General features: G+C 46.8%; 1 protein-coding gene across 1 annotated transcript in view; it reads right to left on the reverse strand.

Moving 5' to 3' along the window:
* Positions 1 to 26,592, reverse strand: part of LOC129061469 (bifunctional heparan sulfate N-deacetylase/N-sulfotransferase 3-like) — a 78,266-nt gene that overhangs the window by 11,453 nt on the left and 40,221 nt on the right. Inside the window, exons 9-13 of the mRNA XM_054562143.1 lie at positions 26,326 to 26,454; positions 9,737 to 9,919; positions 7,329 to 7,425; positions 3,428 to 3,551; positions 144 to 318 (exon numbers count right to left, since the gene is read on the reverse strand). Coding sequence (XP_054418118.1) covers positions 144 to 318; positions 3,428 to 3,551; positions 7,329 to 7,425; positions 9,737 to 9,919; positions 26,326 to 26,454 — 708 coding nt within the window. The remainder of the gene's footprint in view (positions 1 to 143; positions 319 to 3,427; positions 3,552 to 7,328; positions 7,426 to 9,736; positions 9,920 to 26,325; positions 26,455 to 26,592) is intronic.

Here is a 26,592-nt window from a genome sequence, read left to right on the forward strand (position 1 = left end):
TTGAGAAAATTCGTTTCTCCTTGGCAACAAAGAAAAACATATCTGCCCTTCTGCAGATATAAAAATGAACAAGTCCTTTTTGTTTAAACCTGAGGTCTGTGTAGCCCCTCATACCTGCTGGGCTCTGTCTGAAGTCTCCTCACCTGGTACCAGGAGTAGGCTCGGTCCGAGGGGTCGATGAGGGTGGCGATGATCTTGGCCTTGGGGACCAGAGAAGCCGCCCTTTTCGGCGCCTCCTCGGAGTGGAAGTAACTGGCACTCTTCTCAAACAGAAACTCGGTGGTGGCGTTAGACGGGACTGGGAAGAGACCCATGTACCTGGGAAGAGAACGTCGCCCCCATTAAGACCGGTTCACACTCCGACCGGCAACGCAGACGTTCAGGGCGTCCCCCCGATTTACCGCGTCCCAGGATGAAAGCCTTTTTCTTCAAGGCGCTCACCCCGCACAGCTATTAGCAAGGAGAAACTGCACGGAACACTGACCCTGTGGTTTGAACGCTTGTCTGAATAGGGTTTCTTGTTGCTTTGCTTAATGTCAGGAAAAAGGTATCAGAGGTAACAAAAACAGACACAGAGGGATCAGACTGCCCCTGTAACACGCCAGGGCTGCTCTCCTTTCACAACGGCCTCACCCTCCGCTCCGCCTCGTCCCTTCCCGAGCCCCAGTGCGGCCCGGCCGCCTGGGCCCGGGGTTCAGCGCCCCGGGGCAAAGGGCCACTCGCGCTGGCGCGAGGACCTCTTCTTGAGGCCTGCTGTCAGTCCTCGCCAGGAGGCGCTTCCGCTCGGGTTCCAGCGGACACGTGCTGGGCTTTGGCGGGTGCCACGAAGCCCCGTCTCAAAGCTCAGGGCAGTGGGGGAAGAATGCCTTTCAGGTCTCTTGGGACCTGCCCGTGGCAGACATCGCTCTGGCATCCTCTGGGGGAGGGAGATGCAACCGGCACCGGGCCGCCGCCGAGCTGGCTCCCCGTCCTGCGTGTGCGCCGTTCAGGGCTAGGGCTGTGCCGCTGGAGGCCGCTTCCTCCGGGAGCTCGCCCTGGCCCGGGGGCTGAGGCTCCCCCGAGCATCTTGTGGCTCCGTATCCCGTCCAAGGTAGTCTCAAGTGTGCAGACTCTGAGAAAGGCCCCACAGGGCCCCAGAGAGGGGCGGGAGGGGTGGATGCAGATGATGTTCAGTGTCTGAAAACTGTGTTCCCTTCGCAGCCGCCCTCTGCACTGGGCATGGGCGGGGCCTTGACATCCTCCACCCCGAGCCCCCAGGGTCTTGGACGGACACGGGGCAGATCTCACTGGGCTCCCTTGCTGCCCAGCTTTGGTCCACATTTTCTTAGAACAGTAGCTGGTACTTAAAGGTACTTGAAAAATGCGTGATGGGCAAACAGGTAAGTAAGTGGAATTCAGCTTCTTTCCAGGGTGGAGACAGACCCACCTTTGGGCACTATGAGTTCAGGCTACCCAGGGAACTCGTGAAAGACAACTGGCTGAACAATTTGGGGGTTAAAAGCAAATGTCTGCCTCATTTAAGCCTTACTGTTTCCAAACACCTCCGCACATTTTTTTTTTTTTTGCTAAAAAATGTGATTTTTGCAATTCCTCCCATTTGTTTGCTACGTGGGTTGACCCTGAATATTTCCTGGTGATTTCATTCAAAGCCAGAGGAAGACAGGGGCTCTGCCTTTGGGCAGGACCCACGGCTGCGCCCGCGCCCCTCCACCATCCCCCTGGCGTGTCACCAGCTACCAGCCACGAAAGGCACAGCCTCCCTGGGAGCACGAGCCGCTTTCCTGAGCGACGCCTGACCGCGGCCCCGGCTGCCTGTCTACGGCTGGGCTTTCCCAGCCTCGTTTGCCCCGCCCTCTGCCGCCCGCCTGCAACGGGCGCCGTCGCGGGGGCAGCCCCGCTTCCTGCCGGCTCTCCAAGGAGCGCGGCCGGGTCCAGACTGCCCGACGGGGCCCGGGGGTTCTGCAGGGCGACCGTGGCCCCTGAGGCACACGACCCCCCACCTTGCGGCTCTGTGGCCCCGGGATGACAGAGTGACGGCTGGGGCTTCCCGGAGGGCAAGGCCCCAAGGCCCGTCTGAGGACCCGGACGCGTGGGTGCTGGGAACAATGCCGTTGCTAGCAGAGAGGCATTTGCAGTTGCCAGTATTTGTCATTTGTGCTAATTGCCTTTTGTAAACATGTAATTTGCCAATCAAAAGTGTTTGCGATTGGGGTGTTTTTAGTGAGTTATAATTAAAGTTTGTAACCACTCCTTAGCCTTCTGCTCACTTCAGCCGTCTCTTTGGAACCTGCTGCAGGGCTTTCTGTCCTGCTGCCGAGCCTCTGCGCATCGCTGGCTCGTGAACCGCTCCCTGCTTTCCCTCGGCTGTTCTCCCAGATGGTCCTCAGTCCCAGGACCCACGGGCCTCACGCGGGCAGGGGCCGGGCCAGTGGCCTCGCGCCGCTGATGCAGAGGGTGCCTCTAGGTCCCCCAGCCGCCATCCAGTAGGGCACAGCGGCTGACACCAGCCCGGCCCGGGGGACGGGCAGGGAAATGGGGGCCGTGAGAGTGTGTGCGTCCTGGCAGGGGTGGACTGGCGCTCAGCCGTTGCCTCATCTCTCCATTTAGGCAGCCCACTGGCCCGTCCGGGGGGTGTTGCTGCTTATAGATCCGAGATCACACAATTTGACAGTGGGATTAATGTACGTGAACAATTTATGCTAAAATACAGGCAGAATATTTATGTTCATGCTCTGCAGTTATTGTAAGAAAAAATTCCACACTTGTATACTACTTTCTGCCCAGAATTTGTACCTTGTTGGCAAGACTTGTATGTTAATTTTATTATTAACTCACTTGAAACATCTTTTTACTACATTACTGTATTTACACTCCTGTATTTTGTGTGTATTTGACATTTTAACTTATTTTCCTTAAATGGTTGATATATTTCTAATTTGAATTCAAAGACCAAAATTCAAATTTTGCATATTGTCTATATCTTTTTTATGGCTCTCATTTACTTATGAAATATACAGACATTTCTGGTTCTATTTATTTTCCTTTTATGCCGAAATAAAATAGAATATTATGTACCCGGACGGCAGCGTCACTTCAACGAGAAGTGCGCGAGGAGCGAGGGCGAGGGCGGCGTTTGCCTCAGGCAGAGAGGAACGAGGTTCCTGCAGCGACGCGGCCCCTCCGCCGTCACGTCCGTGACTACGTCAGAGACAGCGGATGCAAGTCAGAATTACACGTGGGCCTCTTGGGACAGCAAGTCCCTTTCAAAAACTGAGATGAGCTTGTTTGGGTAAATTCTGTTCTCCTTCATGTATTCAATTTCTAAGGCGCAGAGGATAACATTTAGTTGTGGCTACAAACTTAAAAGTTTATAAATGTGAGTGCACAGTACATAGACTTTTAGATTTATACTAATAACCCATCTTACCAATCAATCCCCCTGTGGTAGTTATTTCTATTAAAGAACTGTACCTCCTCAAAGGTTTGGGGGCTGGGGGAGTTACTAAGGATGGAGGGATGCATAACCAGGAACAGATACAGAGCAGTGGTTCCTGAAAAGACAGCAGAGATTTAGAGATTAATCCAAAGAAAGCACAGTTTCCTACTATTCACGTTGCAAAGACATCAATAAACTAAGCACTCCAATGGTTCAAACAGATACACAGAAGCGCCCCTTGAATTACGTGAAGAGAAAGCCGACATTTAAGAAGAAGCAGGTTCTAAAATGTGGAGCTGGGGCACCGTGAGGAGAGCCCGTCACCGGGCCGGCCTCGGCTCCTCTGCCGCCGGGTTGGGCCGCAACCCCGGCTTCGGCTTCTCTTGGTCTCAGCTCTATTAGCAGAAAATCACCTGCCTGCCTTGCTAAGTTCCTAGTCTCTCTCTGAGGATGAAAAGACATATTGTACCTGCAGTTACTTTGACAGGAATAACGCACTTTTACGAATGAAAGATGTCACTATTTAACATATGATAGTACTTGACCTAGATCTTTGCTGGGGTTCTCCTTGCAAGTTCCTCCTGGGGCCTATGAGTGCCTGTTAAATTTGAGGCAGATTTTAATCTTTCAACAAGTTCATTCAGGTGAGACTGTACTTACATAGCTATAAAAAGTAGTGTCAAAACCATTTAAATTGCTAAATTTGAAAAAAACTTGGTATGCTCTCTTAATGCATGACTTAGAGAATTTGCATTTTTTTGAAACAGAATGACACATCACAGATAGCCATGTAGATTTGTAAATATTGGAGATCAAGAGTCTGAGTTTTAAAGTGAGCAGTGTCATAAATGGTAAAATTAGTGTTTTAGTGCCTGAATTACAAGCTAAAGGGTGGAGCTCACTTAGCTGCTGCTGGAGAGAGTAGGGCAAGCTGAGTTCAGTTTGCCGAGGATTTAACCGATCAGACTTGGCTTTATAATATCTTTCTCACGTGGAGAAATTACTGTTCTAACGTTGCTTAGTAATAATGACTGTTTCAAATTTTGAATTTTATCTCTCTGGTCGGTTTTATTTCGTATTGTACTTTACTATATTAATACAACAGAAAAATTGTTAAAATAACTCTGTCAACAGCAACATTGTCTAAAATAATGAATCGAGAGAGGCAGTGTTCCCAGATGATATCTCAGCTAGATAATGAACAGTGTATCTACAATCATAGATAACCTTAGGGAATGAAACACAGTAATCTATGATATACACAGTAGAAGTATTTGTCAGGACTTAGCAAGCTTGGGCTGGTTCATACCCAGGATGCTGAGCCCTGTCCTAGAATTTACAATTCAGCATCCTGAAAACCAGCAGTCTAGCAGGAATGTGGAACAAAATCTATAAAACTAACTGGGAAAAAACTTCCATTATTTGAAATCCATAGTGGAGTAAATCTCTCTAGAGCATGGTCATCTAGTGTCAAGTATAATTCTAGGATCAAGAGTTTTATTTCTAACACTTCGTGTGAACTTGAACAGAAAAGGTCTAACCTGAGTCTGAGTTTTCTAATCTTTTTAGTGAGGAGGGAAAACCCTTCGCTATCAAGGTTTTCCAGGGGTCACATGAGATAACCTATATGGAAGCACCTGGACGGCTCTATATCTGAATAGCAGTAGGATTTAAAAAAACAAACAAACAACTTATTGAGACAAAATGCAGTACTACATTTTAAAAAATGAGAACAAAATCTTGTGAGGGTAGAAAGTAAGGCGATTAAAATGTAAAAAAAATAAAGTAGATTAATTCCTTTCTTAGATTAACTGAAAGCATTCTTTTCTGAATTTTATTTGTAAGAATTGTATTAAGTCATGCTGTTTGCTTGTAACAGCATGACCAGCATTAATAAGACAAAAATAAAAAGATGATCCAATAGTTTACCGACTAGATGACCTAGTCGGTAAAAGGCATGATGTAAATTATCAATGGTTTGTGGTTTCTGAAGTCTGTCTTTACCTACACATATTCATGGGTCTGAATACACTGTCCTGTGTGTGTATGTGTGTGTTTATATGTCTGTATAAAGTCATAGACACACACATTCCAGTCATCATCCATAAGATTCAGCCTTTGTATTTTTGTTAGTTTAAACACATTTGCATATCCAGATGACTCTACACATGTGTAAAATTATTCGTAAAAATACATTTGACAAAAGTAAAAAATGAAGCTATTTAATTTTTATGGAAGTGATATTCAAATATAAGAAGATATTTTTGTTCATTTGAAAAATTTCAGGAAATGTTGATATACTCAACAACATGGATGAATCTCAGAAGCATTATACCAAGAGAAAGAAGCCAAGCACAGAGATTGCACACTTTGTGCTTCCCTTTCTGTGAGATTCTAGAAAAGGCAGACAATCGTGAGGGAAAGTGGGTGCCTGTGGCTGAGTGGGTGGCAGAGAGGAGAACTGACTGGGACAGGACCCGGGGAACTTTTTAGAGACACAGGTTTTGTATCTCGAACGTTGTGGAGGCTGTACAACTGACTAATTTCCAAAACTCATCCAACTGTGCATTTCGAATGGGTGAATTTCATTGCATGTAAGTTGTACCTCTATAAAACTGGGAAAATTCAATTTCTATAAAAAGGACATAAAATATTCCCTTCCAGAGGTAAATGTCATTTACAAATTGTAACACGATCATTTGGAAACCCGACTGAGTTTAACATGACAAGGAATAATTCTGCCGTCTAACCCCAGTCTTACAGCGGCTGTGTATCCAGCACAGTGCGGGGTGGGGGGCGTACCCCACAGAGCTTTCTGAAGCCAGCTCCACCCGCCAGGCCGCAGGGACACGGACAGTCGGCAATGACAAAGCCATGTGACGCCGGGGCGGTCGCTGGCCGCGCTAGCATGCGTGCTTTTCTCATCGCCTCTGACTTTAGAAAGACACGGACAAGTGGAACAAGCAAGGGCAAGACAGCGTTCGTCATATTTATTACTGTTCTCAGATTGGTATCTGTAAGTGGGACCGAGAGAAAATGAATGGCCTAAACTCTCAGTGTCCGTTACTGCCCTGCATTCTACCGGGTCCTTTCTGAAGCAACAAGGAGAGAAGGAAGCAGCTGTTCCCCGTAGCAGGGACATGGCTGACATGGCTCTTTCCTGGGTAGCCAGAAGCCAAGGGCCCCGAGGAACTTCCCAGGTAGGGGACAGGGAGTGTCCGGTCTTTTAAAACGTCCATCAGGCTTTATTTTTACTTTAATACTGATTCTTTCAGAAACTGGAGGTTTATGGGAAAAAACTTGCACGCCAGTTTAAGAAAAGGTGCAAAGGATTTCCCCTGGGTGTGAATAAATACCTTTCTTAGCACAACTCTTTGTTCATGTCTAGGAATTCTGCTTGTCAAACATCCTTTAGGCTTTTAGAAAATCGTCGTCTCTGCAAGAAGTAGTTTGGAAAGAAACTGTAACAACCAGAGGCCGTGGTTTTGGAAGGGGTTTCTTACAGAGACTTCGAGGTACGTATGTGTGTCTATCTGGCTTCTGATGGGATCTTGTCGGCCCCTCTTTAAACATACGATTCATTTTGGTTTTAGAAATGTTGACGGCAACGCATTTCAGTTAAGCTTTCTGGGTAAAAGCGACATCTGCCACCAATCTGGCTGCTGGGTGTTCAAACTGCCTGACATCTCTTTTCCTCCTTTTCACTTTAAAAACCACTCTGACAAGCATTTAAGCATGTTAGCGAGCTCAAGTTAAGATTATGTCAGAGTGAAACGTGTGATTCGTTCGTCAGTATTTACAGGAAGTCTGAGAACTCAGTGCGACAGGGGCTGGGTGTTGATTCACCGGGCAGGTACTCCGGTGGGTCTATCAGAACACAAAGCCTTCTCACCAGTTTTCTGGGGCCCTATGACCAAGAACTTCGGTAAGCGATCGCAGGTTTTCTCCTTCGACCAAATGTCTCTGTGGCGCTTGTCATCGCAGGGATTCTGAACGGGAGAAGAAGACAGAGATGTACTCGCATTTTTTTTTTTGTGAGTGTCTATTGTGTGCTAGAGTTTTCCCAGTTCTGCCCTTAATAAGACGTCCCAGGAAACAGGCGTTGAAGCAGCAACATGGAAGCTTTCAGATAACTGTGGGGAGGGGACACAGTCCCACTCCAGAGACCCCGCAGCACGAGGCGGGACACGCCTCCCGCGATCAGCAGCTCTGCCAAGCGTGCACGCGTGCCTGTGCTTTAAGACAGGGAGCTTGCTGGGCAGAGGCCACGCTTCTGCTGCGGTAAAAGGAGGCCGTTTTCAGCACTCGGTGAGCGACTGAAACAGACAAGGTGCCAGGCTTTTATCCTGAGGAACGCGGAGCTTTCCTGCTTTGCTTCAAAGCAGTATGGACCTGGCTGTAATAATGCTATTTGAAGAGACAGCAGATTTCTTACAGCTGCCCTCCAAAGGTCAGTAAATGTAGATCTAAAACTGTAACTTTACAGGCTATGGTGCTGAAAAGCACTAAATTTTAGCAAAATGGTAAAATGAGGGTGAACTACAACATTAGGTGTATGTGTAAGATGTATCCGGAACAGTGATTTCTGACCATTTTCATCTCACGGCACGTATAAGCTAATTGCTAAAATTCTGCAGCACACCAAACAATATATTTTTTGCTGACTTGACAAAAAGTAGGTATAATTTTGATTCATTCACACTGGACAGCTATTGTGTTGGCCGCTGTGACTTTTTTGACAACCCAAGGGAAGAGTGCCCCGACTAAGTAGTCAGGTGTTGCATATTTTATGAATTCTTGCAGCGCACCGGTTGAAAATCACTGATCTAGAACATCCTCAATTTTAACTGCAAAGTGCATACTATGTGGAGAATTGATAGGGCCCTTTACTACTATTTTAGAAATGGGCAGATACATTCTACTGTTAATACTGTAGATGTTTACAATAAACAGCAGATGTTAAGACTAACGTGAGGGTATTCTTGTTGGCTACTGTTCTGGAAAAATATTGATTTCAAACCTGTCACCTGAAATCATAATAATTTCAGTTTAAAGATAAGGTGTTAAAGTGCAGGAAAATTGCGTGTCTTTCTAGTGGCTAACATTTTGTGAGGTTTGGTAGTAGTTATAAAGATGTGTGTTACAGCAACTCCAAACTATATGCAGTGATTATTGCACGGCCACCAACTTTAACCTACTAAAATGCGTAGTTGTGTCTGGTTTGCGGTTATCCGTTTGTGCTCAGGAGGTAACTAGCTCAAGCTCAAAGCTGCACGAACTGCACATGGAGTCCAGGGCTCACTGCAGCTCAGTCTGTGGAATCCACTGAGCTCTGTGCCGGAGGAGTGTGAGTGCACCCTCAGCTGTCAGCCATTCTAGCAGCAGTAGGGGCTGGTGACTGATAGCGCAGTCTCCGAGACAGACGGCCTGGGACTGATTCCCACCCTGCCGTTCACCAGCTCCATGACCTTGTTTCAGTGTCTCAGCCTTTCTGTGCCTCAGTTTCTTTATCTGTAAAATGGGGATAATAATTGGACCTACCACATAGGGTAGTCGTGAGGATTCAATGAGTCTGACACACAGCAAGTGCTATGTAATTATCTGCTCCAATGATTACTTTCCCCAGATCATGAGCGGGCAGTTTACGTTGAAAGTATATTCCTGCGATTCTAGGGTGCACAAGAGTGTACTCTTTGAAATCCTGGTTGCCTTCAGAACAGTTTGAAGATGTCATATTTATGTAATATATTCTCTTAAGAAGCTCCGTGATTTTGCCGCGTCTAAAGTCATTCCCGAACAATACTTTGAGAGCCGCCCCCGCCCCACAGCTGCTGGTGTGCCCCGTGGTTTCAGAGGCAGACGTCAGTGTGAGCTCTCCTCACCTGTCCCTTTAACGTGTTTGTCCCTGGAGATGGGCATGTGCTCAGGGGGACCGGCCAGCCAGCTGCCTAGCACACACCCTGCTACCTGTCTTCCCACCTGTCAGCCGACTGCGTCTGCAGACCGGCCCTTCCCAGCTGAAACCACTGTCCCCACGGGAGCCCTCATGGAGCTTTCAAATCCCAGCACTTCCACTGGGCACAGAGCAGAGAGCATGGCCTGTCATGGAGCAATGATGTGAAGCTTCAGTTCAGGAAGGAGCAGCTTCTCGAGTCTGCTAACATTTCCAAAACATTCACATTCCCCTCACCCCACCCAAAACCCCGGATGCCTTCGCTTTTCAGATTTCAGTTATCTTACACAACTCCAAGTTATGTTTGTGGGGGTAATTAATTACACCAATTATTGACTGAATCTTACCTGCCAGAGAGGGTCTTTTTGATCCGGAAAGAGCTCAAAATACTTGTGAGCCAGCTGCGCTGGGGGCAGAGTCCGCAGGCGCAGGTTGGTCCAGCTCTGCACGAAGTTGGCCAGGTTCACGAACGTGTACGACCCCAGGCGGTCGTTCCCATAGTTGGACAGATGGGTCATGAAAATGCTGATCTGAAAAGGGCACATGAACTTGAGTGTAAACAAATGTGATTTTAATCCGTGGGGGCAGAGCCACTGCAGCAACGCTGGCCTTTTCGTAAGTCGTCTGCACAGGGTTGCTGTTCCTGACACTTTTTTTAATTTCGGTCAGATCCCAAATACTCTCATTGTGTGAATGCACACCCAGGGTGTGCTCTTAGCAAGGCCGCATGAGCATTTTCCCTGGGGTTTGAATGTAGTTCATAACAACAAAAAATGAATCCAACTTCCACATATCAGGCTGGTACGATTAGACGGATGCTAAGCCACTTGTCCCTGAAGGTCCCCCATGAGGCCTCAGGCTATGTGAACTCCTCATAAGTGGAGGCAACAAAGTCCCAGGACATTGGGATTTTGTAATGTCAACCCACTTAACTTGGCTTATAAATTGGGTATAAAAACAATCAATGAATGGTCAGCATTAGCATTAACTGAGTATCTTCTGATTTGTATTTATTAGAGGTCATTCTGACAACAGACAAGTGAGAGACGTTTTACTAAGATAACCGTTAACTATTTCCCATCAATAACACTTTCAAACCTTCTTTCCATCTTTATTGGATCTACTATTCTCAATATCGAATGTATCCTTTAAGAAAAGTTTTCAGTGCTTGGCTAGATGAGATCAACTCTTTCTGCAGAAACACATGCATTAAACAAAATCACAGCATTTCATTTACAATATGTTTGAATTCTGTAGGTTTGATGAAATTGGTCTGGAATGTGGAATAGGCATTTTTAAATAAACTTACTGCTTTTTGTTGGTAAGTGTTAGCAAAGAGGAATAATTCTGCATGATTTTCCAGGGCAAAGAAAGCCATTGTGGCATTTATGCTACTATAAAAAAGATCATGAAAATAATTCATGTAATAATAGTACTTTCTTAAAATATATAATACTATGTGAGTGAATAGTAATAAGGGTTATTATAATCATCATCATAATGAATATAGTAGGTTCATTCATTAAAAGACTGAAAAAATATTCAAGAAAATTTATTGAAGTAAAGTGGCACAGGAGAGAGAAAGGTTATATTAAGATTTGATATAATTGGAGAATCAAGGTGGCGGAGGAGTGGAAGTCACACTGACCTCCTCCTAGGACCAACCTGAAATTACAACTAAATTATGGAGAAATCACCTGGAACAAACAACTGAACAATAGCCTGAGAGAGGACCCTTGTATCCTCGGAGACAGAAGAATCGGCTTTAGTGCAACCTAACTGGTAAGGAGTGTGGAATAGACTCGAGAAGGTGGGCAGGGTGCCCACAGGCGGCAGCACCAGAAGGATATTGAAATGGCCAGTTGGATCCCCCTGAGAAGAGCGGGGTCTCAGCTAAAAGCGGGGATCTCTAGCCCACAGCACCAGAGCCCCAAAAGTACACAGAAAACAGCCAGCTGTGAAAAGTGGTAGGGTTGCTCTCTGCCAGAGACTGGTGGCTAGAAACGCAAAGAACCGTTTGAAGGGCCAACGCACAAATTTTTATTTCCAGCCACTTACCCTGGGCTCCGGCAAAGGCAGGGACAGAGCGGGCTAGAGATGCTGGAGGAGAGACAGGGGAAGGAGGCTTTGGGGAGAGAACTGAGAGTAGCCTGTGGGATCTCGGTGCTGACTCATTCCCGCATGCAGCAGCAGCCATCTTGCTCAGGCAGAGATCACGCCCCCTGTGTGTCAGCAGCGTCAAAGGACCCAATAGCCCCGCCCCCAGGCGGGACTCCACCTTGCCCTGAGCTGTCTAAGGCGGCCTGCTGAGTGCAAAGTGACTAGATTTACAGCTGAAGGAGACAGCCACAGACAGTAGATTCCTGGAAGTCTCGAACAGACTGCCTAAGGTCAGACAGGGACGACATGTGATGTCATCAGAGGCAGATCCAGAAAGTAAATACAGTGGTCTCCTACCATAGAAGTTCACACCACAAAGTCAGGAAATCACGACAGATCAACTTAAGAAGCAGAAGCAAAACAGAAGTCTCACAAATAATGGGAAGACAAAGAAATACCCCCACTGGAAGGGAAAGGAAGAATCCCCACAAAAAGAACTAAATGAAATAGAGGCAAGTAAACTATCAGATACTGAATTCCAACCAACAGTTCTAAGGAAGCTCAATGAGCTCAGTGAGCTCAGAGGGAATTACAAACAACTACAGGGAAACTACGAGGAACTTGCTGAAAACTATATTAGCATGAAAAAGGACACGGAAACTATCAATAAGAGACAAGAGGAAATGAAGAATACAATTTCTGAATTGAAGAACACAGTAGAAGGAATCAAAAGCAGGCTAAATGGAGCAGAGGAATGAATCAGCGAGCTGGAGGATAAGGCAGGAAGAAAACTCCCAGAAAGAGCAAGAAAATGAAAAAAGACTCAAAAAGAATGAAGAGGCATTTAGGGAAATGCAGGGCAACCTGAAATATAATAATATCCATATATTAGGGATACCAGAAGGAGAAGAGGATGAGGAAGGGATAGAGAACCTGTTTGAAAAAGTAATGATGGAAAACTTCCCTAATTGGAGGAGAGAAAAAGTCACACAAGTCCAGGAAGCACAGAGGGTCCCACTCCAAGACACATCATCGTTAAAATGGCAAATATCAAAGACAAACAGAGAATCCTAAAGGCAGCAAGGGAGAAAGAGGTAGTAACATATAAGGGAGCCCCAATACGGCTAGAAGCTGACTTCTCAACAGACTCATTTGCAAGCCAGAAGGGAGTGGCAAGAAATATTCCAAGTCATGAAAAGCAAAGGCCTGCAACCAAGACTGCTCCACCCGGCAAGGCTCTCAATTAAAATAGAAGGCAAAATAAGGAGTTTCCCAGACAAAAGAAGGCTAAAAGAATATATCTCCACTAAACCAGCACTGCAAAAATATGCTAAAAGGACTGCTTTAAGATGAAGAAAGAAAGTCTATGAATACCCAGTTCCTTTCACAGTTGCCAATACTTGATATTACCAATATTTTTTAATACATATTAATCTGATTGGGACAATGATATTATTTTAATTGTTCCTTTATTATTTGTTGAAACTAAACCTGTTTTTGTATATTTCTTGTCTATTTCTATTATTTTTAAAAAGCTTTAAATTACTTTTTGGTATTCTTTATTCATTTTTTTATTAAATGTTTGTAGAATTTTTTCCCTAAAACGCCCCCAAAAACAACAACAAAAAAATTAACCCTTTTTTATATGTGTTGCAAATACTTTCCTATTCTATTACTTGTCCTTTAGCTTTTTTATATGTATATTACTGTACAGTGTTAAATATTTAATACAGTCATATTGTCAATATTTTACTTTATAGCTTCTGGGTTTGAATATTTTACCTCAGGGTAAGAAAAATACTAGTTTGTATTTTCTCCTAAAACTCCTTAGATTCTACATATTAATTTTTAAGTCACCTTAATATTTCTTGTATAATGTGTGAAATAGGGCTCTATATTTGTTTTATTTCAAGTAATAGTGATCCATGCACCTTATTTGTTGAATAAGCCTTATTTTACCCAATGATTTGAAATATCAACTTAATCATATATTACATTGTTAGATAGATAGATATATATGTTTGTCTCTAGGATGCTCAATATATTTCATTCATCTACTTGATTATTTCTGTGCTGGTGTCATGTTGGTTTAATTGCTGAAACTTTATAATGGTTTTACATTTTTAAATATTTTATAATTAACTTTGACATTAAAAAAATAAAATCAATCTGCACTTAGGAAAGAAAGAAGGAAAGAAAGAGAGATGGAACTTCTACCTTTTGTGACAACGTGGATGGAACTGAAGATTATTAAGCTAAGTGAAATAAGCCAGTTGGTGAAAGACAAATACCATATGATCTCTCCTATAAGTGGACTCTATTCAACAAAATAAACGAATGAACAAAATAAACCACAGGCATGGAAACATGGAGCAGACTGAAAGTGACCAGAGGGGATGGGGAAAGAGGACAATGGTGGCAAGAAGGGGAAGGGACTAGACAAAGAACATTATGAATGACCCACGGACATGGACAACAGAGTGGGAATGGACTGTGGGAGCGGGGGGTGGGGGTGGGCTGGGTGGAGGGGGCAAAGGGGGAAAAATTGAGACAACTGTAATAGAGTAAACATGATTTATACATTTAAATTTAAAAAAAAATAAAATACTTAGGTTGAAAAGTTAAAAAAAAACAAAAAAGAACTCAATTATATTGTGTAACTAAGAGTCAGGGGCAGAAATGTAAGGAAAAATGGTCACTCACACAATGTTATCTGTCGATTATATCTCAATAAAGCTGGGGGAGAATTAAACAAAAAGATTTGATATAATAAATCAGGAAAATGTAATTACTTACAAATAGGAATAAGAGGAAACAATGATGCCTATATTCTAAAGAGCAAATCTGCAGGCTTTCATGTTAAAACTTCCACTATGACCAAGAATATTTAATTATATTTCTATCCACTCTGTCTGAATATACACGAGATCTTAGAACTTTCATAAACAAAATACTTTGCTGGTGGCTTAAAATAGCCACCAGCAGACTGATACAGTCATGGAATTGATAAGTAAGGCATTTCTAATTTGGGGTATTTCTAAAAAACAAGACAAAATTTTGGTTATTTTTTATAGCAGCTTTGTTTCTCTTTCTCTTACTTCCCCCTCTTCTTATCTCCTCCAAAATTTATTACAATGGTAGGCCATTGAGAGATTGAAGAAACTCGTACTTAAATCTGGAAGTTTTTTATTAATGACTATTGTAGGCAGTCTTTGGTCACTCATTTTATATGCCACATTTTTCAACTAGCTCAATGACAGTAGCAAATGCCACCTCCTCACAGAGGCGGGCATGTCCTCAGGGGGACCAGCTGGCTACCTGCCTCCCTCGCACCTGCGAGCCAGCTTCTCACCCTTCAGCCGCTCACAGTCAGCCAACTGACCCCACGCATACCTAGTTACTTCAAATTTCTTGCTTTACTTTTATGAGAAATTTATCAATAAATCTCTGTGTCTTTGTTTCACTTGATTAATATCTGCTGTCAACAGGAAATGGGAACCTTAGAGGTCCTGTGTGATGTGATACTAGGCATTTGACCTCCTTTGGCAAGTACTTTTCAACCTGGGACAATGTTGGATGTGATGTCCCTTTTGCACTTATACAAGAGTAGAAGTGAAACGTGCCGTGCGGAGTGAATCAGGATCTGGTGGGTGGGCTGCCTTTGCTGGGCCCAAGGCTGATTGGCAGGGATGAAGGTAACATGGTAACAAAAACAGAAAGTCTCTTCTAGCCACGGAAACTTCCCCAGGTTTTCAGCTCTAGGGCTGTGTACCTTCTGTACCAGGATGCAAAGCTCACCACGCATGAAGTCATGCACGCCGCCTCGGGCACGTTTAAATGTGAGACTTGAGCCTGGGATTTATTTTGTGTTCCTAAAGAAATACAAGCCCGCAAGGGAGGATAATTGGCCAGAACAGAAAACACTTTAATTTCTTTCTAACCTTTTTTTTTTTCTTTGTGAACCACAATATTCTCTGTACACATGGAATACGATAGATCTTTTGCTGAACATAAAATGTCTCCTCGTTTCCTTTACCACATTTTAGTTGGGAAGGTATGTGATAAGCAGCAGTACTGGGGCGAACAGATGCACAATGAGAACATTTCAGTTCAAAACGTAGCTTCATTTCCAGAGAGCATGTCTTCCTTATCCCTGTTCTGACCTATGACAACGATAACGTCATTTTACTTTTGCTAATTCCTCACATGACAACTTCTGCACAGAACAGAAAGAAATGAAGAAGCAGCTTGAAAAGTTTACCCATTCCGGGAAAGTAGATACTGGTCTTTCCCTAAGAGGAGGCCTTTTATAACTTAAGTGCTTCAGAACTGAGGATCTTTCTTATTTGTTTGTTTTTAAAAAAAGGATGGAATATATCAAGATAAATTATCTTTATTATATATGCAGAATCCAGTGAGAAGAAGAATGCCAAAACAAGCTACAATTGCATTTCTGCAACAGTTTTGCTAGGAGCCCACTATGCGTGAGGAGTCGTTGCCAAAAGAACTAACTAGCTGCTTAAAACTCAAATTGTTGGACGCGCTGCCAAAGGCATGCAATTTATCTGATTAGCAATTGAAAAACATTCTTTCCAGCCTGGTAGATGCAGATATTTATTACAAGACTCTTATCTATGATTTTTTTTCTGTAAAAGGCAATACCACAGGCACTGGTGTATGTGAGGAAGAAACACGACTCATCGGTCGAAGTGCGGCTCAGAGAAACAAGCAGGGCGGTCAGCTCCGTTTCCAGCCTCCGCCACCGAGTTGAGGAGGCTCTTCCTGGGTGTCGGAGGGATGTGAGTCACTCCTGGGACTAAGAGGCAAGCCTGCGTCCAGGTGCACAGCAGGCGAGCTCTTCTGCTTCTTCTAGAACGTCAGGGCGGCCGAGGGACGGGGGCATCAACGAGTGTGTCACTTCAGGTCGATGATAAAACACGCTGCTCGAGAGCGATCATGCCGCTCAGTTCAAACCCACCGACGTTTCCTCATTACATTCGCCTTCAGCGTCATGTCTGTATACCCACAGCGTGTCTCCCGTGGGGACGGCCGCCCCCTCCGTGTTTGGTGTCCCTCTGGCTGCTGGCTGCTGTGTGGTCAAGTGAGGCTCTAGACCCGCGTTCTCGGTGCTTCCAGAGTTCATGGCGCCCGGCCCTGCCGCTTTTCCATCTCCATGGCTGTCGCCCCCCCACTCCCACCAACATGTCCCTGCGCCTGCGCCTGTGGCTTCTGGTACCCGGCCGCCCTTCCTGTCCCTGACCTGTCCCCACCTCTCCCGGTTTCAGGGGCCACCTCTTGGTACCTTCACTGTGTCTTACACTGTCTTGCAATGACCTTTGGGATAAGGTGTCTTGATTGGTTCACGTACCTCTTGCTGCCCTGTGAGGCAGGACAGGGACAGACGCACACGAAGCAGCAGTCCAGGGAGCCCATGATGGTGGTGACCCAGGTGGCGCTCCAAGGATGACTGTCCCATCGGGTCAGCTGTGGCCTTTCTGGCACATGGTTGCCATGCCTGGGAAGCATGATTCGGATGTCCGATTAGCTTTGACTGTTCGGCCTTAAGTCGATGATGAATCACAGGGGAAAGGGAAACCAAATGTGGCGGAGGTAAGGGAGGGAGAAAAATGGTTTTTCATCAGACTGCGGTGGCGGAAGGAGCGGCTTCAATAGTTCCAGTTGAATTACCCATGGGGGTTCGGTGAGATAATGCCTGTGAGCAGCTCAATGCAGTGTCTGGCAGCATAGTAGCCGCCCACAAAATCCATGTCACCTGCAAAGGACGGAGTTTCATTGAGTAAAATATGATACTTAGACCTGTCTTGGAATTCCTGTCCCAAGGGCTAACATGTTATCAGGATCAAATCTATTCTGAAGGCAGGAGAGCACACTTGGGAGTTCATTTCGGTTCTTGCCTCGTGCGCAGGAGAAATAAGTCAGCCATTCTGAATACAAATCAGCGTGGACTTTGAAGCTGTAGGTTAACCGACTATATATGGTCATTCTCAACACTATGCTGTAAGACATCAAGTGTTGGCTGTAATAACCAACTTGACCTACTTTTAATCTCAGAGGCTCGTTGCTGCTGTCCGCTCTGTTGGTGACTGTCGTTCATTTCACAAAGGCACGCGTCTCCATCAGACCGTCACACAAGCTCCCCGTGTAATGTCTGTATTCTTAAAAATCACAAGTGACGCATACATCAGACATGTGGGATTCCCACGGCATGGCTGTTACAGTGACCTGAGGGCTCTCCTCACCGTCCCTGTACCCCAGCCTCAGCGCATGTAACGGTCCTCCTGCCGCGATGGAGGCTTGGGCAGGTGAGAGGAAGTCCCCGTGTGGCTTTCAGTTGTGAACACAGACCTGATTTAGTAGTTTTAATCTCCTGGCCCAGAAAATAATCAAAACTCCACACTGGCTGCAGAATTCAATCTTCCCCGATGTCTTGGCTGCGGCACGGGGCAGGCGCGCATCTGCAGGAGAGGCTGCGCGGGTGCTGCCCGCCCCTGCGGGGGCAGCCCCAGCCCTGTCATGCCGGCTGGGGCTCCCCATCCCTGAGTGTCTGGGCCATGGAGGTGGGGCTGTAGAGACAGTTGACTGACACCGATGTAAGGTGGCATCTGTGCAAAATCCTGGGCCCACAGGGTATGCCCCAGACCTGCGTCGGGAGCCTTCGGCAGGGCCCCTTTAAAAGGATTCCAGAACAACGTTCCCGCTAAACATTCCACATCTGGGCCATGCGATCCGGGCCTTCGATCTGGCTTTGGAGCAGAGGCGCATATTGCCCGGGGGGCCCTCCCCTTCTGATGCAGACCCTGGCAGCGGCCTCTCCCGTGCCTTCGGGTCACCGGCCGCGATGTGCCGTCTGCTGCAGGGCGCCGGCGGGGCTGCCACGCCTCTGCTCGCCCTGCGCAGCGCTCCTCTTCCCCGGAACCTTCCTTTCCCGTTCTCCTTAATTCCCAGCATTGGAACCACTTTGTCTTGGACTTGGACAAGACATTGGACGCTTCTACCTGGTGACCCTACTCCACCACTCCCTTCGGGTCCAATGTCTCATGTTTTTGTGAGGTTACAGTTATTTTATGCTAAAAATTACTCCCATTAATTTTGTCACCTTGCTCAATGGGAGAAAAAGATGCCACTTTTGTTTCTAAGGCTTAAATGCACTGAGAATGTCTTTCTACCTGGCTCATGCCTCAGCCATCATTTGAGACGCTCGAAGGAACGTCCACGTGCAGAACGACCCGGAGAAGGGCTCTTACCATTTTGCGTTTCGGATCCGATAGGCTCGCAGGGGAGGCCGCGAGGCAGACTGGTTGCTCCCAGGCAGGGACAGGTTTCCGAGTGACGAGGTCGATGTCATTCGAGGCGCTTTAGCTGGGAGCATTTGTCTTTTTTTTAAATCACATTTATGTCTCAATTTTTCTGGCTGTGCATTCAGATCTGCACATTCAGCCCTTTTATGACAAGCTAATGACTGACGATCGACGGATATTTCTGCTGGATTTAATGCGCTACCGTTACTCTGGCTGCTGAGCAAGTGCTGGTGCGTCAGACGGTGTCTCCGACTCTGAGACCGCCCGCTTCTCGTAGACTTCACTCCGCGGAGCTTGGCCATGTGGCTCTGATGCCATCCCTCCACGGCCCTGTCCCAGCTACTTAAGAGACCAGACAGCAGCTGCTCCTTCTCTCTTGGACTCACAAAGTGGCAGGGTGATGAACGCAGTCAGTTTATAATAGATTTAGAAGTGCTTAAGAGAAATCCTTATTTAAGTAGCAATGTAGTGCAAAAGTTATATCCATTTTTGCAACGAACAGTATTTTTTTTCTAGCAGAAACCACTCTGCTTCTCAGTTTTAAAGCTTCCACAGCATCATGAGCAGAGAGAGATGCAATTAAGCAGCCCTGCCAGTGTTTAATGTGACCTGAAAAAACTGACAGAATTAAAAAAATAATCCTCCAAGTACATGGACCCACATGAAAATCTGATTTTGGCTCAGATGTGAATGAATTAAATTTAGGTAATCAAGAAGGTCAGCTTCATCATCAGAAAGTTTTGGTTAATTGTACTTGTTCATAAAGTGGAATTTGCCCGAGCACAGGGGGGCGGGGAATTAATATCCCAAAGAAGTATATTTATTTTGTGAGAAAAAATGTTGGGCTTTCAGAATGCCCTGACTAATTGTGGGCAAGATTCTAAATATCCAGAAACATTTAAAATTTTCTTTTTATTTATTTACTTTAGACAGCCCCTCTAGTGAAGCGATTTATAAAATGTTGAAAGCTTCTGGGAGTACCAATTTTGCATAGAAATTTATGCAGAGAGCTCCTTATGGAAAGGCCAGAGGCTCGGGGACGAGAAAGAACAGTGCTGGAGAGGAAGCTCTCCCCAGGTGCTCCAGCGCCTCCAGCTGCGGGAAAGACCCCGGGGCCCCCCTGGGCCACTCAGCTGCCCCTGGCTGCTGGTCTCTGGCCTGGGGCTCCAGTCCTGTTTCCCGAGATTCCTCAACCTCCGTGTGCTTTCGGGCAGCTTCACATACATGAGCTTCACAAACTTGACCTTCATTGGAACCATGATACTGGAATTCCCCCCTCCTTACAAAAATTAGTTAAGAAATGTGATTTTGGGGTTATTTAAAGCAAGCGCTGCGCCTCTCAGGCAGGACGTTTTTGTCTTCTCTGCTCCTGAGGCCGGCCAGCCTCTTCTTCCCTGTCCCGAGTCCCTCCTCAAACCTCCGCCATTCAGGGACTCCGCTGGCTGCTCGGTTTTTTAATTTTTCACATTTGGCCTAAAGCCCCTTCTCCTTGGAGACCTCCATTGCTAATGAGTTCACAGCGTCGCCCTTTCCAAACTGCAAGCTGATAGTGCGTAACTCAATCCCAAATTACATATTATTTTGATGATTCTCCTTTTTTTCAGACGTTAATGTTATATCTCCCAAAGTAAAATGTAAATTTTTTAAGGGAAAGCGTCATGGACGATAAAGCTTTCTGGTTCTCTTTAGTTCTCTCTAGTGGGCATCTCATATTAGAGGCTTAATAAGTATTTCTTAACGTAACCTTTCTCAACCAGTTCCTCAGGAGAATCCCCCCCTGGAGAAAATGCGCTGACCGACCGCCAGTTCTCGCAGGAAGGCACAAGCCTGTGCCCACCTGCGTGGACGGGGGAGGCGAGCTCATCCCCTGCAGCAGGCCCCTTCGGGCCTCACGGATGGCCTCATTCTCCAAGGCGAGGGGACAGTTTGATGAACGGACTGTCGTCAACACCAAAATGAACGGTCAGATAACGGCTGAAGGTTGCCACGGTCCCCTCTTATCATGGTGACATGCGGCTCTCCATCTGTGCACGGTGCTACTGACGCTTTGTGTGAGGAGCTATGCTAAGCTGAACCACTCACAAGAGTGTGTAATGTTAAATGCATGCATGGTGTATGACAAAATACGTAGCGGATAGGTTTGCTCATAGCTTTTTATTTTTTCTTCAGAACTTAAATTCCATCATGATAACTGGGGTACTGAAGCAGAAGTGGCAGGACTTGGCGGCAGGCCGTGACACATTGCCAGCAGCTTCAACCTTGCAGGCAACACATTTGCACTACAGCTTGTAATGCACGGTGATGCACTTGCAGTTTCGTCCTTACTTTGACGGGAGTCAGAATGTGCGGATTTGCACTTTTATCTGACTTCAGGGGTAAGAAAGGACAACACGTTGCATGCCCGGGAGTGGAGGGAAGCAGAGACCAACTAAGTGGCCTCTGACCCCCGAGGTTTGGCCCCAGAGAAAGACAGAACGCTCACTGCCCGTGGACAGGCCACGTGTGTGAGTCTCGTACACACAGAGGCGGCGCCAGCTGAACGGTGGCCAGGCTCCCGGCGCAGGTCTGGCCGAGCGAGCAGTCTGCCCTGGGCGCCTTCGGGGACGGGGACGGGCAAGGACCGACCCACGGATGTGGGTCAGCTGCCCTGCGTGAAGCAGGCCCAGAGTTCCCGCCTCCCGCGGGGCCCTTTGTGCCGAGAAGCACCGTTTCGGCCCTTTTGTGTGAGATGGGGGGAGAAAAGACACCACCCCAAAGCTTTGTCTAGTAGAGAAAAGGACATAGACGGACAGCAGCTTTGAAACCAGAGAAGGCGGTAAATGGGGGCTCTATTATTGCTGGATGAGTAATAATAATATGAATGCTGAGTAAAAACTAGGCAAGATAAAGGTGGCAAAAAGAAGAAAACAGAAGAAAAGTTTACGGTTTCATGGTTAAAGGGAATTACCATATTTTGGTGTGTATAACGAGCATTTTTTTGCCCAAATTTTTGAGGGAAATAAAAGGATACACATTTTACATGGGTAGTACTAATTCTGTCCTATATAAATGTTTTTAATTCTTTTATTTATGCTGATGCATTAAAATGTAACTCTAGAAAACAATAACAATATTTGTATGCAAAATATTACCCTGGAATGCAATAATCGGTTTGTTTCTAAATATAAGTAAAAAATTGAATTAAAAAATTAAAACAAAGATTTTTTTCCCAGAAAATTTGGGCCAAAAACGTGGGCACACATTACAGAGGGCAGCAGCCGGTGAGTCGGTGACACCAGCCTGGATTCGATGGAAGAGGCAGCTGGGCTCCGGTGGGAAGGCTGAGTCCCTCAGCGGGCGAGCAGGGAACGGCGGGCGGCTGAGCGCCGGAGCAGAGGCGGCGAGGTCGGCCGGGGCTCACAGCGGGTCCGCGTGCGGCCGCGGGCCCCGGGGCGCGGTCCTCCGTGGACTGCGGTGGGTGGTCGCAGGGCTGGTCCTGGATTTCAGCTGTTAATCTTAGGGGGGCCATGGAACGGGGCCAAAGGAAGGCGTGGCTTTTATCAGAGCAGGAGCACTGACAGGTTGTAGGTGACAGTGGGGACGCAGGCAGGCGGGGAGTCAGAGGAGAGCCCTCCCGGAGGCTCCTGCCCCGGCTGTGGACAGGACTCTTTCCAGGCCCCGGGAGTGGAGGAGCAGTGAAGAGTGAGAGTGGCGCCGAACACACCGTGCCGGCTGCTCCGAGCCGTCCTGCGTGGCGGCAGCAGGGGGCGTACCGCAGTGCGCCTGGCAGGCGTGTGTGCGCGGGGGCCTGTGTCCCAGCAGCCGCCGGCCCTTCCACTGGGAGCGTCGGCGCGGCGGGCTGCCGCCAGTGGCCCCAGGCCTCAGCCCAGGAGGCTCAGTTCGCTGTCCCTCCCACCTGTCAGAATGACAACCCACATTTCTACATTTTGGACAAAATGGTGCGTTACTGCCTCCATAGTTCATGAGATCTGATTTCCTTGTAAATATAAGTAGGGATCATTTGCAAAATCTCAAGAGCGGAATTTCCTGTACAGACAGATGCCTGTTATATTTTTATAGCTCGAGCTCCTTTTTTCTTCTTTGGAAAGCTCTAGGGGGCTGGAAGCCGATGATTTTTCACATCAAGTTTAGTCCAACATATGGCAGAGAGCTCCGTGAGACTGTCTCCAAACTCTGCACTTCACAGTCTCCAGCCTCCGCAGGAAACAGAGCTGCGCTCTGACGCACCCACTCCTGGGGGCCGCGGAGGCCGCCGGAGCGAAGCCGCGGGTGCTGTGTCCCTCTGAGTGCGTCCTGGAGCCACTTGCCTCGCAGGGAAGCTTCCCGGGGCCTCGGTTGCGTGTGTAGACGGTTCTAGCAAAACACTTTGAGGCCCATCAGTAACCAAGTGGCTGTTACGTCTGTTCTTCAACTTTTAGTTAGACACACAGACACCGACTTCGAATCTGTATATTCTTATCGAAGTCGCCGTGTGTTTGTAGATCTTCTACTGGATTCTCAAGTATGACAAAAACCAGTCCAGCCAACGCGCACCTCATCTCTGCAGGGCCCTCGGCGCAGAGCCGGGGCGGCCCCGTGCAAAGTCACCGTTGGCCTCGCCTCTCTGCTGTGTCAGAGTGTGGAAGGCAGGGATGGAACATCATGACTGTCACGGCGCCGCCGTCCCACCAGGAAGGACTTCCGCGTGACCGTGAGGCCGTGCTCTCTGAGTGCCTGCCGCTTTTAAAACAGCAGGTCCTTTCTTAGAGGGAAGGGGTGCGCTGTGTGCCTGCATCTCCCAGTGCTATTGCCCGGCAGCCCCGGCCTCCTCCCTCTCGTGTTCTAACGTGTGTCCATAGCATGTCCCTTAGCAGGAGAGGACAAAGGGGGCGTGACTTAATTTTGTGAGAAAGCGAGGCTCTTCAAGGTCAGGAGTGCAGCCTGGGGTTGTCTGTCGACAGCACAGTGACAGAGGAAAGAATGAGCCCCTTTCTCTCATTCTTTGTTTCTTTTTTGGCCAAATGATGGAATTTGTTTGCACCCCATTTCCTCACCTGTAAGTGTTTCACAGAATTGCTGTTAAGGTCCCATAAGATAAAATCTACAAAGCCTCCACGGCACGGCTAGAATTATACAAGGTCGTGAGTGAAAGGCTCGCGCTGCCGGGGAGGGCCCCTGCGTCCCCTCCCCGTTCCGTCCAGGCCTTTCTTCCGATTTCCTGTTCTTGCCGGGGTCCGTGGTAAAGGGAAAACTAGAATCACACCCCACTGAGGCAGGATTATTATTGTTTATGTTCTATCCTCTGGAAGGTGTTATTAGGGTGGCCAAAAAGTTCATTTAGTTTTTCCTGAACAACAGCTCTAGTAGCACTTACTTGTTTTTAACCTCACCCAAAACAATTTCGTTAGATTATATTGTGACAGCTGTTATAGCAGCAGGCATTTAAAAAACAACTTATCAAAATTGGTGAATTTTTGTGTGTAGCTATTTTAATATTGAAGATGGAAGAAAACACTCAATGTTTTCAGCGTATCATGCGTTATTATTTCAAGAAAGGTAAAAACATGACTAAAATGCAAAAAAAAAAAAAAAAGATTTATGCAGTGTGTGGGGAAGGTGCTGAGATTAAAGGAACGTGTCAGAAGTGGTTTGCGAAGTTCCTTGGTACCTTTGACATTGTGGCCAAATAGTCCTCTGCTGCGGGGCGGCCTTGCGCCTGGGGAGGTGTCGAGCAGCGCCCGGCCCCTGCCCGCTGGAAGCCAGTAGTGGGAGACGGCCGACGTGCTCAAAACACCCAAATCATACGGTTATTGGTGAACATGAAAAAAAATGTGTCTTTTATTTTATAAAAAAAACTAAATGGACTTTTTGGCCAACCTAATAATATTTTAAAATTTGAAGAAAAATATACTTTAGATATTCAGATATTTAGATGTTGAACTGAATCCCTGGCAAAACACTGTCTTAAAATACTGTGCATGGTTTCTGCTGCCCGGCCGCCACTTTCCCACGATTGTAAGGTCAGACCACCCCAGGGGGGACCATCTGTACTTGGAAACTGAGCCACATAACCTCGCAGATCAGCCCCTGACAGGTGACTGTAACATTGTTTGATTACCTGAGCCAGTGAGTTAAGTGAATACTTCTGAAAGTACAAAAAAAAAAAAATCGAATACTATTAATTCATACTTAGACTGGTTTGATCCCTAGGAATTGCTTACATGTCAGAAAAAAATACTGGTTAAAAGAATCAAATAGATGGCACTCTGTTCATAGTCCTATTGCTCTGTGATCTATGATGAAAGGAGATTTAAAACATCAGAACTTGTAGATTACAGATGAAAGGTTTTAAAATTATTGGTGAAAATGCTGGCATACTAAGACCAGCATATTATGAACTGAGTCTTCAGTCATAGTCAGACATTGGTTTAACTCTTTGCTGCGTGTTACTTGCTAAGTTGAGAAGAAAGAGAAGGAATCCAGATAAGGTGATTCTGAAGATCCTTTCATTTGTAAAGAATAGATGAGTTAGGAAAGAATGAGATTATTTCTGATGTGCAAGTTGGAATTATTGGCGTTTTTGTGGTCTGACGGCTGGTAGACCCCCAAAGGCCAGCACCCCTCCCAAGTGGCCCCGACTTTCAGACACACATGCCGACTTTGCCGCAGGTGAGCCGCCAGGGCTTCTGCCTCGCTCCCTCGGAGCTGAGAAATAGATATCGTGACTGACCAGAACAGATGACGACAAAGGCCTGCCATTTTTATTTTTGTGAGAATTGTAAAATTAACGTCAAGAGAAGGGTTTCCAGCTTTTATGCTGATAGAATATTTTTTCACATTTGGAAAATCACTTTTTTTCCATCTTGACTATTGCTAATGCACACACCCCTGGTCATTAAACACAGCTTTACTCGTGTGTTTCCCGCATGCCTCGCGGCCTCGCTCCCCTTTCTGCGCACGGCGCTGCGGTGCTGGCCTCAGGCAGGGATGTGCCAGCGGAGCTGGCCCTCAGCGCTGGCGCCCGAGGGGGACAGTGGCTCGTCACACAGGCTGGCGACGGGCCCCTGACTCCCGATGAAACAAGGCCTAGTGTGAACGTACCAAAAAATGACCATATTTGCTCATTTAATTCCTCTCCCATTTGGCTCAAACTTTTACTTTAAATAGGAAAAAAATGGCTAATAATAGACTAATGGTTGACTGAGTAAGAAACCTGGTTTCCAGTGGAGCCAGGAGTTTTAGAGGTGAAAATCTCATTCTCCATAAAAGCGAGAATCTCTGAATTTTGGCCACCTCCCGAGGCAGAGAGGGTCTTCGGGACATGTGCCTGGCTCTCCCGTGAGCTCCTCAGGCCCACACTCTTGTAGCACTAGTTTGCCCCATTTCTAGAGGCGCTTCCATCAACTTTCTCCTACTGTTTTGCCCTTGGAACTTCAGGCTGCTTTGGCCGAAAGCTACCGAACCACTGGTATCCTTGCCAGGCCCGCTCGCCCGCCCTGCCGCTCGCTGCTCCTCAGGAGAACGGCTCGAGCACTCACCGGGGTGAGGACCACGGTGAGGAAGAGCTCGCCGCCCCGGATGCTCTTGTCCAGCTCCTCCGGGCCGCCCGGGTAGTCTCTGTAGAAGATCGTGTGCGTGAACAGCCCGCAGGTTTGTCTTGGGAGAACCTGGAAGGAGAATGAGCAGTGAGGAAAAAGCTCTTTCCAGCCGATCAGTTTGTTGAAACTCGGCTTTTTTTTCTTGGTGGAGATAGATGGTGCACAAGCCGGTGTCATGATTTTACTCTTAGCTAAGGCCCAGAAAAC

The sequence above is a fragment of the Pteronotus mesoamericanus genome, unplaced genomic scaffold (genome assembly GCF_021234165.1).
Source record: "Pteronotus mesoamericanus isolate MK-2021 breed Mesoamerican mustached bat unplaced genomic scaffold, CSHL_Meso_final contig_163, whole genome shotgun sequence".
In the NCBI taxonomy this organism is placed as follows: domain Eukaryota; kingdom Metazoa; phylum Chordata; class Mammalia; order Chiroptera; family Mormoopidae; genus Pteronotus; species Pteronotus mesoamericanus.